Source organism: Engystomops pustulosus, chromosome 3, assembly GCF_040894005.1.
Source record: "Engystomops pustulosus chromosome 3, aEngPut4.maternal, whole genome shotgun sequence".
NCBI lineage: Eukaryota > Metazoa > Chordata > Amphibia > Anura > Leptodactylidae > Engystomops > Engystomops pustulosus.
Genome location: NC_092413.1, coordinates 75,114,349 through 75,129,703, shown reverse-complemented (window position 1 = coordinate 75,129,703; position 15,355 = coordinate 75,114,349). Strand labels below are relative to the sequence as shown.

General features: G+C 45.3%; 1 protein-coding gene across 6 annotated transcripts in view; it reads right to left on the bottom strand.

Annotated features, from left to right (window-relative positions):
* Positions 1-15,355, bottom strand: part of GNPAT (glyceronephosphate O-acyltransferase) — a 159,557-nt gene that overhangs the window by 53,289 nt on the left and 90,913 nt on the right. For all 6 annotated transcript variants that reach the window (XM_072141110.1, XM_072141112.1, XM_072141109.1 and 3 more), the window contains one exon: positions 10,936-11,029. In XM_072141110.1, coding sequence (XP_071997211.1) covers positions 10,936-11,029 — 94 coding nt within the window. The remainder of the gene's footprint in view (positions 1-10,935; positions 11,030-15,355) is intronic.

Sequence of the window (15,355 nt, the reverse complement as noted above, 5' to 3'; positions counted from 1 at the left end):
CGTCCTCTACCCCTAGTCCTCGGGTTAAACATTTTGAAAATGAAAGTTATAACTTTAATTTTTTTTAAACTTTTTTTTTGTGTTTTTTAGTTTTTAAAAGCAAACGATGCTATCCTATTGCTATGGCTATTTTCTAGCCAAGTATGAAAGCACACTGCTATGCCAGATGAGATGACGCTGAGTTATGAAAAAATAAACGTAAAATAAAAAGTAAATGGCAGACTGTGCCTAATTTCAATCCAACCCCTAATAAATTATCCCACTTCGGTCTTTGCGATGGATATGTGCGTCACTAAGCGCTAAACACAACGGTCGCAAGTCTCACTGCAAATTCCTCACAATATGGTAGTAGATGCACTACAGCAAGGCCAGCCACCAGCAGATCAACCAGAAATAAAATATATAACGCTATTGTAGGCCCAAGTAAGCCGTTTGGATTCTCCTATGGCTATTTTCTAGCCAAGTATGAAAGCACACTGCTATGCCAGATGAGATGACGCTGAGTTATGAAAAAATAAACGTAAAATAAAAAGAAACTGGCAGAATGTGCCTAATTGAAATCAAACCCCTAATAAATTGTCCCACTTTGGTGTTTGAGGTGGATATGTGTGTCACTAAGAGCTAAACACAACGGTAGCAAGTCCCCCTGCTAATTCCTCACAATATGGTACTAGCTGCAAATAAAAAAAAAAAAAAAGTATAACGTTATTGTAGCCCTAAGAAGGGCTGTTGGGTTCTTGTAGAATCACTCCTGCCTCACACTATTCTAATAGAACACCCTAACGCTTTCCCTGACCAGCAGCAGCTCTCTCCCTAGCTGCATCCAGACACAGAATGATCCGAGCAGCGCAGGCAGGGGCTAGTCTATTCCAGGGTCACCTGATCTGGCCAGCCAACCACTGCTATCGACGTGTAAGGGTACCACGTCATGCTGGGTGGAGTGCAGAGTCTCCTGGCTTGTGATTGGCTCTGTTTCTGGCCGCCAAAAAGCAAAACGGCGGGAGATGCCATTTTCTCGAGCGGGCGAAGTATTCGTCTGAGCAACGAGCAGTTTCGAGTACGCTAATGCTCGAACGTGCATCAAGCTCGGACGAGTATGTTCGCTCATCTCTAGTAGGGAACCATCAGGTTTGGGAATCAGCACAATAGGACTCGACCAGTCACTTTTAGACTCCTCGATAACCCCCAGGTCTAACATCTGCCTGACTTCTTCGGATATGGCTAGCCGGCGTGCTTCAGGGACCCGGAAGGGTTTTTGGTGTACCCGGATGTGGGGTTCGGTTATGATGTCATGCTTGATGACTGAAGTACGACCCGGTAACTTAGAGAACACATCCACGTTTCGGAGCACAAACTCCTTCGCTTCCTGAATCTGGGCCCTGGAGAGGGACTCCGAGATCCGTACTTCAGGCACCTTGGCATCGGGTACACCTACCTCCGGTGTCACCTTCTTGGGGACAGGCGCTTTTTCTACTCCCACGGCCATCAGGGACTCCCTTTCCCTCCATGGCTTTATGAGGTTCACGTGGTATATCTGTTCGGGTTTCCTCCTCCCCGGCTGAGATACCTTGTAGTTAACCTCCCCCACTTTCTCCATGACCTCATATGGACCTTGCCATTTTGCCAAGAACTTACTCTCAACGGTGGGCACCAGAACTAGCACTCTATCGCCTGGGTTAAAGGTCCTGAGTCTGGCTGATCTATTGTAGACCCTAGACTGGGCCTCTTGTGCCCTTGTCATGTGCTCCTTTACAAGGGGCATTACCGCCGCTATGCGGTCCTGCATAAGGGAGACGTGTTCAATCACACTACGGTGGGGGGTCCTCTCCTGTTCCCAGGTCTCCTTAGCTACATCCAAAAGCCCACGTGGGGAACGGTCACAGCTCAAAGGGTGAGAAACCTGTGGAGGACTGGGGAACTTCACTTATGGCAAACATCAAATAAGGCAACAAACAATCCCAGTCCTTCCCATCTTTGCTGACCACCCTCTTTAGCATCCTCTTCAAGGTCTTGTTAAACCTCTCGACCAGGCCATCTGTCTGAGGATGATATACAGAGGTGCGGAGCTGTTTAACCTGGAGTAGTTTACACATCTCCTTCATTACTCTAGACATGAATGGGGTCCCCTGGTCAGTCAAGATTTCCTTGGGAAGGCCTGTGCGGGAGAATACCTGGAACAGCTCCCTAGCAATGTTTTTGGAGGAGGTGTTCCTTAACGGGTTTGCATCTGGATATCGCATAGCGTAGTCCAGGATAACCAGGATGTACTGGTGCCCCCTTGTGGACTTGACTATGGGGCCAACCAAATCCATAGCAATCCGTTCAAACGGCACCTCTATGATTGGTAACGGGACCAGAGGACTCCTGAAGTGGGACAACGGGGCAGTAAGTTGGCACTCAGGGCAGGAGCTACAATACCGGTTTACCTCCTCCCACACCCCAGGCCAGAAAAATCTCTGCAGGATCCTCTCTCGGGTCTTCTCAGCACCTAGGTGCCCTCCCAGCACATGTTTATGTGCCAAATCTAGCACCAGCCTACGGTGAGATTGGGGTACTAAAAGTTGCTCAACCTCCTTACCCCGTACCTGGTCAACCCTGTACAACAGTTCCCCAACAATCACCATTCGGGGGTATATTTTGTCAGCCCCTGGTATTTGGAGTACCCCATTTGTCACTTTAACATTCTCCCATGCTTTAAACAAGGTAGGGTCCTGTAGCTGTGCAGCCCCAAAATTTTCACGGGAAATCTCAAGGTCCGGCAGGTCGGCTACCTCCTCGTGGCCCTCGACCTCACCAGCTAGGACCTCTAGGGGAGAGAATTCATCACATGGGGTCACCCCTACTGCTGGCGTGGGAACATTGGCCTCAAAGGGTTCAGGGGCCAAGGCCGGACATACCTGATGTCCATTATCTGCAATAGCACCTGAGGTGGGTCTTCTTCTCCAGAGGTCCCAAAACACTGGTAAGTCTCTGCCGATAATAGCCTCATGAAACAGGGTCCCCACCACCCCCACTTCATGGGTAATAGTACCACAACGGGTATGTAGGTTGATGACAGCAGTGGGATATTCGCGAGTGTCCCCATGTATACACAACACTCCCACTTTCCGCCCACTGTATAGTCCAGGATTAACCAAAGTTCCCCGCACCAGGGTGACCAGACTCCCCGAGTCTAGCAAGGCTTCCACTGTGTGACCCCCGATTGTGACCATACACACTTGGGGTTCTGCATCCGTGACCGACTCGGCTGTCAGAACCGGCCGGGCAAACATCGACACTTGCCGGGTCTAGTTGTAGTCCATTGGCTCCACTGACAGTGGACAGTTGGCAGCAATATGGCCCATTTCATGGCATCGCCAGCACTGGATACGGCTATGACCTCTGTCACGAGCCTCACTGGGTTTCTGGGTATCCAAGCCCCCCAATGAACCCCCTGCCAACCTGACCTGTCTCCCCTTTTCCGCAGTAGCAGTCTTGCCAGATGGTTTGGTGACCTTGTCACTGGCACTGCTTCGTGTGGGAGAGGTAAGTAGAAGATCCTCCGTAGCCCGATATCTCTCTACTAGGGACACGAGTTCCTCAGCATTTGTGGGACCGGCCTGTCCAACCCATCGCTGGAGCCGAGAGGGCAGAGAACGGGTGAACTTGTCAAGAACCACTCTCTCCACCATCTGTGCTGGGGTGCAGTCCACTGGTTGTAGCCACTTTCGGACAAGATGGATCAGGTCATGCATTTGGGAGCGTGGGGGTAGTTTTTCTGAGTAAGCCCACTGGTGGACCCGGCTGGAACGAACTTGAACGGTGACCCCAAGATGAGCCAGAATCTCCGCCTTTAGCTGGGGGTACTCACGGGCCTCAGCTTCACTCAGGTCGTAGTAAGCCTTCATCTGCCCACTGCTCAGCTGGTAACTCCTCTCGCTCAGCTACTCGCTCGAACACAGTGAGATACGCCTCCACGTCGTCGGTCGCCGTCATTTTTTGTAAAGCCTTTTGTACTGCAGCCCGTGTGGAACGCTGGACAACCGGGTACCCTTGCAAACCAGTATGGGACCCCTCAGTAGTCATAGCTTGCGGTGCTGCCATAATGCCAGAAAACTTTTCTATCATCAGCTGGAACATGGCTCGGGACTCTTCCTGCTGCTGGCGGGACCTCTCCTCCTGCAGCTGGAACATGGCTTGCTGCTGGCGGGACCTCTCCTCCTGCTGATGGAGCATGGCTTGCTGCAGCTGCCGATTAGCCTGGGACTCTTCCTGCTGCTGCTGCCGATTAGCTCTGGCCTCCTCCTGCTGCTGGAGTATGGCCATGCAATGTTGCAGGATGTAGCGAGCCTTTCAGGTGTGTGTCTTTTTGAACTGCCCGCAATCCGAAGCACCATATGTGGGAGATTTGGCCCAGTAGAGACCGTGGTAGCGGGGTGTTGTGATGCAGTTCAAGACAGGGACACCAAGGTACAGTCCAAAACAGGTCTAGCCTGCGTTTATTGCAGCAGGAACAAAATAAAAGAGCCTTCACATTCAGGCAACAAAAAATAATATCCTACCCGTCAGGGTGCTAACTATACAGTGAATCTCTAACTCACCACTACAAAATACTTTGCTGCTCCAGGCACAGAGGTCAGGGCTGTGTGCTCTCCAGCCTCCTGTCAGAGAGACAACCCTCTCAGCTCTGCTCAGCCACTTTATGCAGACTGCTTAGGCTGCTCCCACCACCTGTGTCCAAGGTGCTGGACAACACAACCTCAGCACTATGGCCCTGCATAATAGGTAAACCTAGGGGAAACATACTGCCCATCCACAGTTAACCCCTTCAGTGTCTTACACACACTACAGTCACCTTCCAGCACTCCCCTTTTGCACCATGCAGGAAGGCCTTGGGTGCATGGCCTCCAGTGTGTAGTTAGTGAGATGTGAGAACGAACCCTATGTACATTGCCAAATATTCAAAAAAAAATGTGGAGGCATTATCACACTTCCACAGCCGGATTAGATGGACCAATTCAGCCATCAAGGTCCATGTAAAGTACAAATGTGACAGATTCTTGGCTTGAACACAACCAGCTACATTTGTATCCATGTGGACCTACACATACAGCACAATACTGTACATATTGTATAGCAATATGAGACACAAGCCCCATCACTGACATACCCCTCTCATAATATGAACTAGCCCCGCTTACCCAACCGATAATGAACAAGTCTCCATCCCCTGCTCACAACAAGCACAAGTCCTCTCAATGCTCACAACATGCACCAGTCCTCCTCCCTGCTCACAACATGCAGCAACCCCCTTCCCCAACCAACAAAGAAGTCTCCATCCCCCAATCACAACACATGTGAGCCCCCATTCCCCAATTGCAACACCCACCAGCCCCATCTCACTCACAACACACAGCGGCCCCTCTCCCTTGTTCACAACATGAATAAAGACCCCCTCCTGGCTCAGAAAACACAACAACTTCTACCTCACAACTCCTAGCTCACAACACACACCAGCCCCCCCTCCTCCGCTCTCACAACATGCTGCACCAGCCCTCCCTCCCCCGCTCACAACATGCACCAGCCCTCCCTCCCCCGCTCAGAACACGCACCAGCCCTCCTCCCCCGCTCACAACACTCACCAGCTCCCCTCCCCCTGCTCACAACACTCATCTGCCCCCTCCCCCTGCTCACAACACGCACCAGCCCCCTCCCCCTGCTCACAACACGCACAAGCATTTCCTACACACTACAGTCACCTTCCAGCACTCCCCTTTTGCACCATGCAGGAAGGCCTTGGGTGCATGGCCTCCAGTGTGTAGTAAGTGCAGCTCTGTGTGCAGGGAGGACCTCAGAGCTGGGGCTGAGGTCTAAACGGGAGAACAGGCTGCCTGCACTGCCATCTTTCCACGGCGCACTGTTCCGGCTTGCACGCGACAGAAATTAGGGGGCGGGCCGTCGGACAACCCGACGAATTCGAACTACGCTCGGGATTTAACATTTCAAATTTTGTCGCAAGACACGCACTTACAAGCACCGGGAAGAAGAAGGTGAACTCCGGTGGACCTCTGCGGGGAAGCAACGGATGCAGGAACTCGGGAGCACGAGCTATGTGAATCGCGCCGGACTTCATCTTTGTCGGACGGTCCGGATTGGGGATCGCGACAGGACCGGGTAAGTAAATTTTCCCCACCGTCTCCTATACATTTATTATAGTAATGGAAACACTCTTACAAGCATTAAGTAGCCAACCACAGATTACTGGACTAACATTAGTCAGTAGGGAACATGTTGCATGATGCATAATGCAGAAGACCAGAAACAATCCCTACCTTGTGTAATGGAACGCTTTCACAAATTTGACAGACTCTCAAATTTTTAAATTAAAAAGTAAGAAGCTTTGAATGTCTTGGCAATATAGTTGATTCCCTGAAAAAGTTCAATGGCAATCTACTAGCCTTAAGTACTTCACATTGACCAAAGATTTATTTCTCCTTTATATAGAAAACTATGCCTCCTAACAACAATAACTTTAATTGTCTCTAGATTTATTTGCACTGCCTTACATTTCATAGTTAGGTCCTAAAACCCTGCAGAAAGTTTTTATCATGCCAAAAATACTCTACCTACTTCAAATGGTCTCAATATTTTTTTTAGGCCTACATATTTTTTTGCCAAGCTAAATTTTTATTCAATTTCTTTGGAAAGGGAAGAAGGTAAGAGGGAGTTATGACAGCTTTACCCTATAAAAGAGCATTTGGAATCTTGGGCTGCTTGATGCATTGGCTTATCACAGAGAAGTGCATCTCAAAAGAAGGACTCAACGTTTACAAGATTTTGGCATGCAAGTTCGAAATGATGATACCCAAGCATTTGGCTGATTTATGGAATATTCCTATCATAACTGTTAGAGATTATCCATTAACTTAAAACACAATAAGTACAATCACACTATTGCCTTCAGCCATTGTCTCTTTAATAACCTCTCAGCATTATTGGTGCGTCATCCTCTCCCTTATTTCTTCACCCCTCACGAGACTCTACTTCTTAGGGAAATCCATTCAAGAAATAGAGGACAGAATGACTAGTCGTGCTTCCTCTATCGCATTTCCTCAGGAAGAAGAAATTAGGCTATGTTAGTCTCAGCTGTGTAAGCAAATGCCCGTTTTATAGGTTTGAGAAATGGCTAAAATTTATGCTATCACAAAACAAGAGGAGTTAAACCAGGTTACATTATATTTTGGAAAACTTAGCTTAATATATTCACTACACTTAGCATATGTAGTTTTTTGCACATGCTTTATTGGTTTTGTTTGATGTACAACCTAGTTTATGCCCCCAAGTGTCAAAAGACTAGATTCTATACCACATTGTCAAAGCTTCTGAACACGTGCAAACAAGGATTGATTATACTTGCAGGAGATTTTAATATAGCTATGTGGCATTCAGTATATACGTCGAGGATTTTCAATTAGATGGTCACACAGATTTATTAACAATTTCCCAAAGAGAAGCATACTTGGCACGTACCACACCCTGTAGATAGAGATTTTTTATTCTTTTCTCACGCACGCAAAACATACTTAAAAGGGTATTCCCATCAGGGCATTTACATTTAATTAAATTCATTTGCCATATGTAAACATTTCTTCAATTGGATGTTAATAATCAAAATGTTCCTGTGTGAAGATAATTTCTCATAAATGTGACCATGTTGTCCCTTAGAAACGAGATAGCTTCCTTGGATGCGACCACCAGGCTTGCACTATAGAGTCCTGCCGGACCACCAGGATTCAGCAATCATTACCACAGGACGTCTGTGAGACCTGCAGTAACTGCCGGACATTTCATATACAAAAACTATTTGTTTCTTTGTGCAATCACTCCAGCAGACGTGGCCGTTTCCAAGGACACAGTCTGGCTTCTAAGGGACCATATGGCTACATTTATGAGAAATTATCTTCACACAGGAACATTTTTTTTAATAACATCTAATTGAAGAAATGTTTACATATGGCAGATTAATGAAACAGAATGTGAGTTCCCAGACGAGAATACCCCTTTAAGAATAGAGATGAGTTTATCTGACCATAATCTATACTACAGGCGGTTCCCTACTTAAGGACACCCGACTTACAGACGACCCATAGTTACAGGCGGACCCCTCTGCCCACTGTGATCTCTGGTGAAGCTCTCTGAATGCTTTACTATAGTCCCTGGCTGCAATGATCAGCTGTAAGGTGTCTGTAATGAAGCTCTATTGATAACCCTTGCCCCATTGCAGCAAAAACATTTGAAACTCCATTTGTCACTGGGGCAAAAAAAAAAAAAAAATGTCTGGAACTACAATTATAAAATATATAGTTTCGACTTACATACAAATTCAACTTAAGAACAAACCTATGCACCCTACCCTGTATGTAACCTGGGGACTGCCTGTATTAGATTAAATCTACTAAAATGGTTATTTCGGAATAATTTGAAAAAAAAGCCATGTTCAAGTGCATGTCAGCTAAATAATTATTATTTTAAACATTCCTAAACATCATTCTCATTCAGCCAACACCTTAAAGGGAACCTTCCACCACTAATCTACCTATAAAGGTAGATCGGGTGGTAGGTGGATCAATGGGACGTGAGGATAGCCCTTTTAAGGGCTAATCCTCACGTCCCCACACTTTTTTGATAACTTTTATTAGACTTTTATGCAAATTTACTTATGCGGCTACTGGGGTGTGGAGTAGCCGCATCTGAGGTTACACGAGGCGGCTACTCCACGCCCCGGTAGCCTCTTTTCCCTCCTACTCAACATCTTCGGCGTGCAGCTTCACGTAGCTGCGCGCCCTTGTCCAGCGATCCTGCCGTCTGCGCATGCGCAGAAGAGCAGGCCTGCGCCTGTTTCGGAGCAGTGACCGTGCAAATGCGGGCCTGCTCTTCTGCGCATGCGCAGGCGGCAGGATCGCCGGACGAGGGCGCGCAGCTACACGGAGCTGCGTGCCGAAGATGGTGAGTAGGAGGGGAAAAGAGCCTACCTTGGCGTGGAGTAGCCGCCTCATGTAACCTCAGATGCGGCTACTCCACACCCCAGTAGCCGCATAAGTAAATTTGCATAAAAGTCTAATAAAAGTTAGCAAAAAAGTGTGGGGACGTGAGGATTAGCCCTTAAAAGGGCTATCCTCACATCCCATTGATCCACCTACCACCCAATCTACCTTTATAGGTAGATTTGTGGTGGTAGGTTCCCTTTAAAGGAATTTTATATTTCAAGGTGTTGGTTTTAAGGAGTCTCTGGAACTGAAACATTACCATCACTGATAAGTTTACAAGCAGTTACCAGATGAAAGCTCCATTTGAGCCGAAACGCGCAGCGGGGACGGAGCCATCCTGGACATTGGAGGATCATCATAATAACATCTGGGTAAGACATTTATTCTCAGGGTGGGTGTATTTGAATCTAACCACATTGCAAAGAATGCTGAGAATGGCACAAGCCTATATATGTGTAGTGTTATTGTTTTCCCGCCAGGATAGTATGCTCAGTCTTTTCCCTTTATATACTGCATCACTCTCCATTCTTTGTCTGGAGACCCCTTAATTCTGCGTTGTACCATCTGTATACTGCATTTTTTTAGAAGTAAATATTATGGAATTTATCATATGTATTGACAATAATAAAGATTTTCTGCGAGTTTTACCATTCATATGTGTTTATAGTCTGGCATTTTTGTTCAAGGGATCTCCCTAGAGATACAGTAGGACATATTTAGAATAAATCTACTAAAATGGTTATTTCGGAACTGAAACATTACCATCACTGATAACTTTAAGATTTAATAGCTGTGTATATTTCTTGTAAAAGGGAATAACAGGGCTACACGGCTTCACTAACAATTACTACAAGGAGTTTTCTGAGGTACTGTCCCCTCATCTCTTTCAGTGACTGTCTGTGACCGTCTCTTTCAGTGACTGTTTCTGTCTCCGACTGTCACTTTGTCTATGGGGAGATTTATCAGAAGTGTCAGAGGAGAACTGCTCTAGTTGCCTAAGGCAAGCAATCAAAGCTCAAGTTTTACCTCAGACATTTTTGATAAATTTCCCCCCCCATCTCTGTATCCCTATCCATCTTACCTCACACATAAGTTGTCTTCTATTCATTGCCTATAGTAACCAAAGCTCACATTAATGACCTTTGGCAGAACAGCAACCAATCACGGCTCAGCTTTCAACTGCAACATCAGTAGCAGACAATGGCTCCTGTATATGGTGGTTGGATATAAGTGGATTTTGTAAAGCACGGGTTGAAAATTTCGGCTCAAAACCAAGTCTATGACATTTCCTGAGTCACACAGAATGGCTGTACAAAATTTGATGATTGTAAAAACGACGGTACATAAAAACGACGGTGTCAACTAGTACCAACTCCCGCGGTCCAGGGGGTTCACTGACCCCGAGTCCTGACAATATGTTTCTTGAATCTGAATATTTTGACTAATCTATACAGACAAATTGTCTTCCAAAATGTATCTTTGTAATAAACATTCGTTAAATAAAGAGGCCGCTCTTCCTTTTTACCTGCAGTTTTCCTGCAGTGAGCAGTGCATCTCCGGTCCAATTAACAGCACAGAGACAAGGTAAGATTAACTATTTCCATACCAAACAAATATTGCACTTGATGATTTAGCTCTCTAATGTGATAAGACTAACAAAGGACTGTAAATAGCTTAGTCACTGGGAAACTCAGGTTCCTTTATATCGCAGCTGTGAGTGGAGTATAGGACAGAAAAGCAGAGGGAAGTATACAGGATCATATTTATTTAATAAAGTATTGTACAAAGTTTACTTTTATAATCTGCACTATTGATTTATGTAATTTTGTTTATTTATACTTTACTACCAAAGATGCCAAGATTGCCAGAAATGTGTACAACATAGTCATATAAATGATAATGTACTTACGTTTTATTGTTTTTTACAATCCCCAGATGCACAAAAGATGCCAGAGTATTTCTTAGGAAATCAGAAGATAAGGCATCATAGCATCTAGTAGCTCCTGAATAGGAATGCAATAAAACATTGTCAAAATACATATACAACTTAACAATGAATTATTTATACTGTAATTCAGTTTAACACCAATCCAGTGTCAATGTCTGGAGAGACTTTATATCACTTTTGGGCCTAGAGATAATTGCATTCTTTGGCTAAATTACATTAAATAACTAAATTTTAAATGGTGAAGGCATTAAAATGTAACTTTTATTAATATTACGTTTAAAAGCAAAACAAAACAAAAAGGTATATACTTTCAACCACCAGGATAGTCTCACTGATCTCTCAGGTAATGTGTCGATATATAGAGCATAGGGGACCTGTAGAGGTAATCAAATAATACAGGGATGGTTGCAACATATGGTGACTCTACTATCTACACCAGTGCACATAGTAAAAGGCATAGATCTCACCCATCTTGTCGTCACGGTGGGGGAGGTAGGGATGATCCGTCACCGGCACTTGTAGGTCAGGATAACGATGACTGCACTGCCCCTATTGTGCCCTGTGTTGTAAGATCGCCCTTATTGTCCCAATGTTGCTCCCGTCCTAACAAGGACGGTCCCAAGCTATCCCTACAAGTTAGAAAAAACCCTATTTTGCCCTTTACAACCGGTATCTAGTCTTCCCGACGCGTTTCCAGTGCCACTCGTTGTGGAACTTTCATCAGGGGAATGAAAAATAGTGGATGGCTGTAGGTCCGCCGACAGTGGTCAGTGTCTGTGGGTGAGACAGTGGTACACCCCAATCCTGTAGCAGCCTTTCAGACACATCCTGTGGAAGTTTTAAAGGGTGTTGGTCCATGTGATCAATTATCAGACTGCCGCCTGATTGGTTGGATCATCATCACATCTCACCTGTGATTTTAACACTTGAGATGTGTGAAGGTTGAGTTGTAATGGGAGCCTCGTCATGGGGTACCATTGTACTTACCCACATGCTGGGGATCCCATCCTGCACGTGTCTCCATGTCGCGAGGGACGCCAGCTTACCACTTCCGGTATAGCGATGGTTACGATACGTCACTTCCGGTGACGCGTCTTGCTACGTCATCGGTTGCTAAGTACATGGAGGCACGTCAGTATTAGTTCTTAGGTACGACTTGAGCGGCTTGCGTTGCCATGGCTACCCCGAGGTGGCCAGTACCCAGTCGCCCTGTTTGCAGGGGTTTGTTGTCTTGGCGCAGCAGTGGCCGCATCTACATATCCCTGCAGAGTCACCTAGATAGCCACTATGTATCCAACATTTCTATAAGTCGTCTTCATTCTGATTACACCTGTATTTGGCAAATATCAGCTTGCAGACGGCATTGTAAATTTAGTATTACATAGTTAATTTGTTCAATGGCTACTGGGACTAATAGTGACACTCTATAAAAGTTGTTTTAAGGTTGGTCAAGGTAGGACAAATTTCAGTAAACTATTTCTCATGTTAAGTTATTTCCCCCTCTAAGTTGTTTTAAGCCACTAAATTGCCATTAGGGCACTGCGTGACTGATGCATCACATAGAGATTCCAGCATATGTAGATAGATCTATACAATACCCTCTATTCAAATAAAAGGTGCATATGATAGGTTCTCATTTAGGCCTTTTGGAGCTACTGTATCACATCTGAATATCCACTTGGTCTCTCTCTGTAGGATAGCGCAATCCCAGTCGCCCCCTCTTTGATTTGGGGTCACCACATCAATCCCCATAAATTTGATGTGATTGATGTTTCCTGCATGGCATGTGTTCATGTGTCTGGCGACCGGAGTGTCCCTATTGTGGGTGATGTCGCCCAGATGAGCTCCAATTCTTCGTCTAAGTTCAAGTTTTGTTTTACCTATATATTCTAGCCCACACGTACATACTGCTCTGTATATGACACCTCGTGTTCTACAATTAATAAAGGACCGAATGTCGTATGATTTACCTGTCACATTGGCTGTAAAGCTCTGACCACTGACCACTGTCGGCGGACCTACAGCCATCCACTATTTTTCATTCCCCTGATGAAAGTTCCACAACAAGTGGCACTGGAAACGCGTCGGGAAGACTAGATACCGGTTGTATAGGGCAAAATAGGTTTTTTTCTAACTTATAGGGATAGCTTGGGACCATCCTTGTTAGGACGGGAGCAACATTGGGACAATAAGGGCGATCTTACAACACAGGGCACAATAGGGGCAGTGCAGTCATCGTTATCCTGACCTACAAGTGCCGGTGACGGATCATCCCTACCTCCCCCACCGTGACGACAAGATGGGTGAGATCTATGCCTTTTACTATGTGCACTGGTGTAGATAGTAGAGTCACCATATGTTGCAACCATCCCTGTATTATTTGATTACCTCTACAGGTCCCCTATGCTCTATATATCGACACATTACCTGAGAGATCAGTGAGACTATCCTGGTGGTTGAAAGTATATACCTTTTGTTTTGTTTTGCTTTTAAACGTAATATTAATAAAAGTTACATTTTAATGCCTTCACCATTTAAAATTTAATGCAAGCAATGTGGCAGGTGAATCCTTTAGCCAGGTAAAAGAGGCTACAGACAGTATAAATAACCAAATCTACTGCAATTGTATTTGATTGTTTCCACTAAGTTGTTATGGCTGGCTTTTTATCCATTGGTTTGGACACTCAACAATGGCTAAATGAGGCTAGGGACGTATTTTCAGATAAGGACTTCACACAGAAAAGATATATTCCCTCCTTTAATGTAGCATTTAAGGAACTAAATAAAGCATACAAAGACCAAATCACCTCTTGGTGGGAGGTCCAGTGCCTAGAAAACTACATAAGTAACAATATTGTGCCAAGAGGACTTCGAATCACCCTAGTCCCGGCACCCCGTTGCCGTAGCCCCTCACTACTCACCAGGTGGGAGAAAGAGGCCACAAACAGTTCTTTGAGACTTATGCAGCTCCTCTTAGAGGAGGAAAAAAATGTACTGACACGACTGGAGGCTAAACTAAAGGAACAGATAGAAATCACAAAAAAATTTGATTCTGAACCTGAGAATCAGCTCCAGAATGCTATAGAACGCTTCCAATACCACTTGAAAGAACGCAAACATATTCCTTAGAGATCTACTTGACTTTAAGAAAAACAGAGCGTACGTGGGGAGCTATAAAAAACGTGACACAGACACAGAAGGGTCATCCACTGAGGCTGAAGCCTCAGACACGGAATTAAAGAAAACCCAGCATAAAAACAAAAACAGAGGGAGAGGCAGAGGACGTGGACACAAAAATAACCCCCAGACACTAACAGGTGACGTGCGGGGTTTTTTAGAACAACACTACCCTCTGCGAAGCAAGGGCAGTCTACAACAAACACTACCAGCACTTTCCCAACAACAAATACCACCAACACAACTCAGATAGTAAATCTCTCATCAAGGGCTCTAAGTAGCGCCGAGATGAGCCTTCTGAGTAAGGGTCTCTCTTTTGTGCCTACTGAGAGGGCCGACAGGTTTGGGGTGATTAAAGACCTCAACTTATTTGTCCGTAAACTCAAATGGCACAAATTCCACAAAAGAAAGGATCTGAAAACCAGTAAAGAACTCGGCATTCCGAGTGACCTATTACCTGATGTCCGACTGTTATTTAGCCTCCAGGAAGATAACCCACAAAACAGGAAAAGGACCATTTACCACACTGAGGAATAAAAATACACATATGCCTCCAATTGGAGATGCTTCACCAATTGATGTATTCCTCGGCATGGTAAGTGACAAGCTAAACACTTACATGTCCCCTAAACCCTCATTTAATCTGACCAAACAAGAGAATACAGCTTTAAATACCCTTCAGAAAGAAAAGGGGATAATAATAAAACCATCAGATAAGGGGGGGAACATAGTAGTTATGAATACGGCAGACTACAAACAGATGTGCCTGGACCTTCTAAAAGACAGAGGATCATATGCAGTACTGTCCACCAATCCATTGTCCACATTTCACAATGAACTCAAAAAGATCTTAGATACTGCAAGAACTTAGGAACTCATAAGTGATGATGAATATAAATTCCTACTACCCAAATATCCCAAAATGGCAACCTTCTACTTGGTCCCAAAAATACACAAAGGCACCCAACCAGGGAGGGAAGACCGATAGTCTCGGGAATAGACAGCCTGATACAAAACATAGGGACATACCTCGATCAGGTCCTGAGACAATTCGTAGTGTCCCTACCCTCATACATAAGGGACACCCTGGACCTGCTAAATAGACTGGAGGATGTGAATGTAGGCACCCAATGCTTCCTAGCGAGTATAGATGTTGAAGCGTTATACTCATCCATTCCGCACGAATCAGGCATCAGAGCCACAT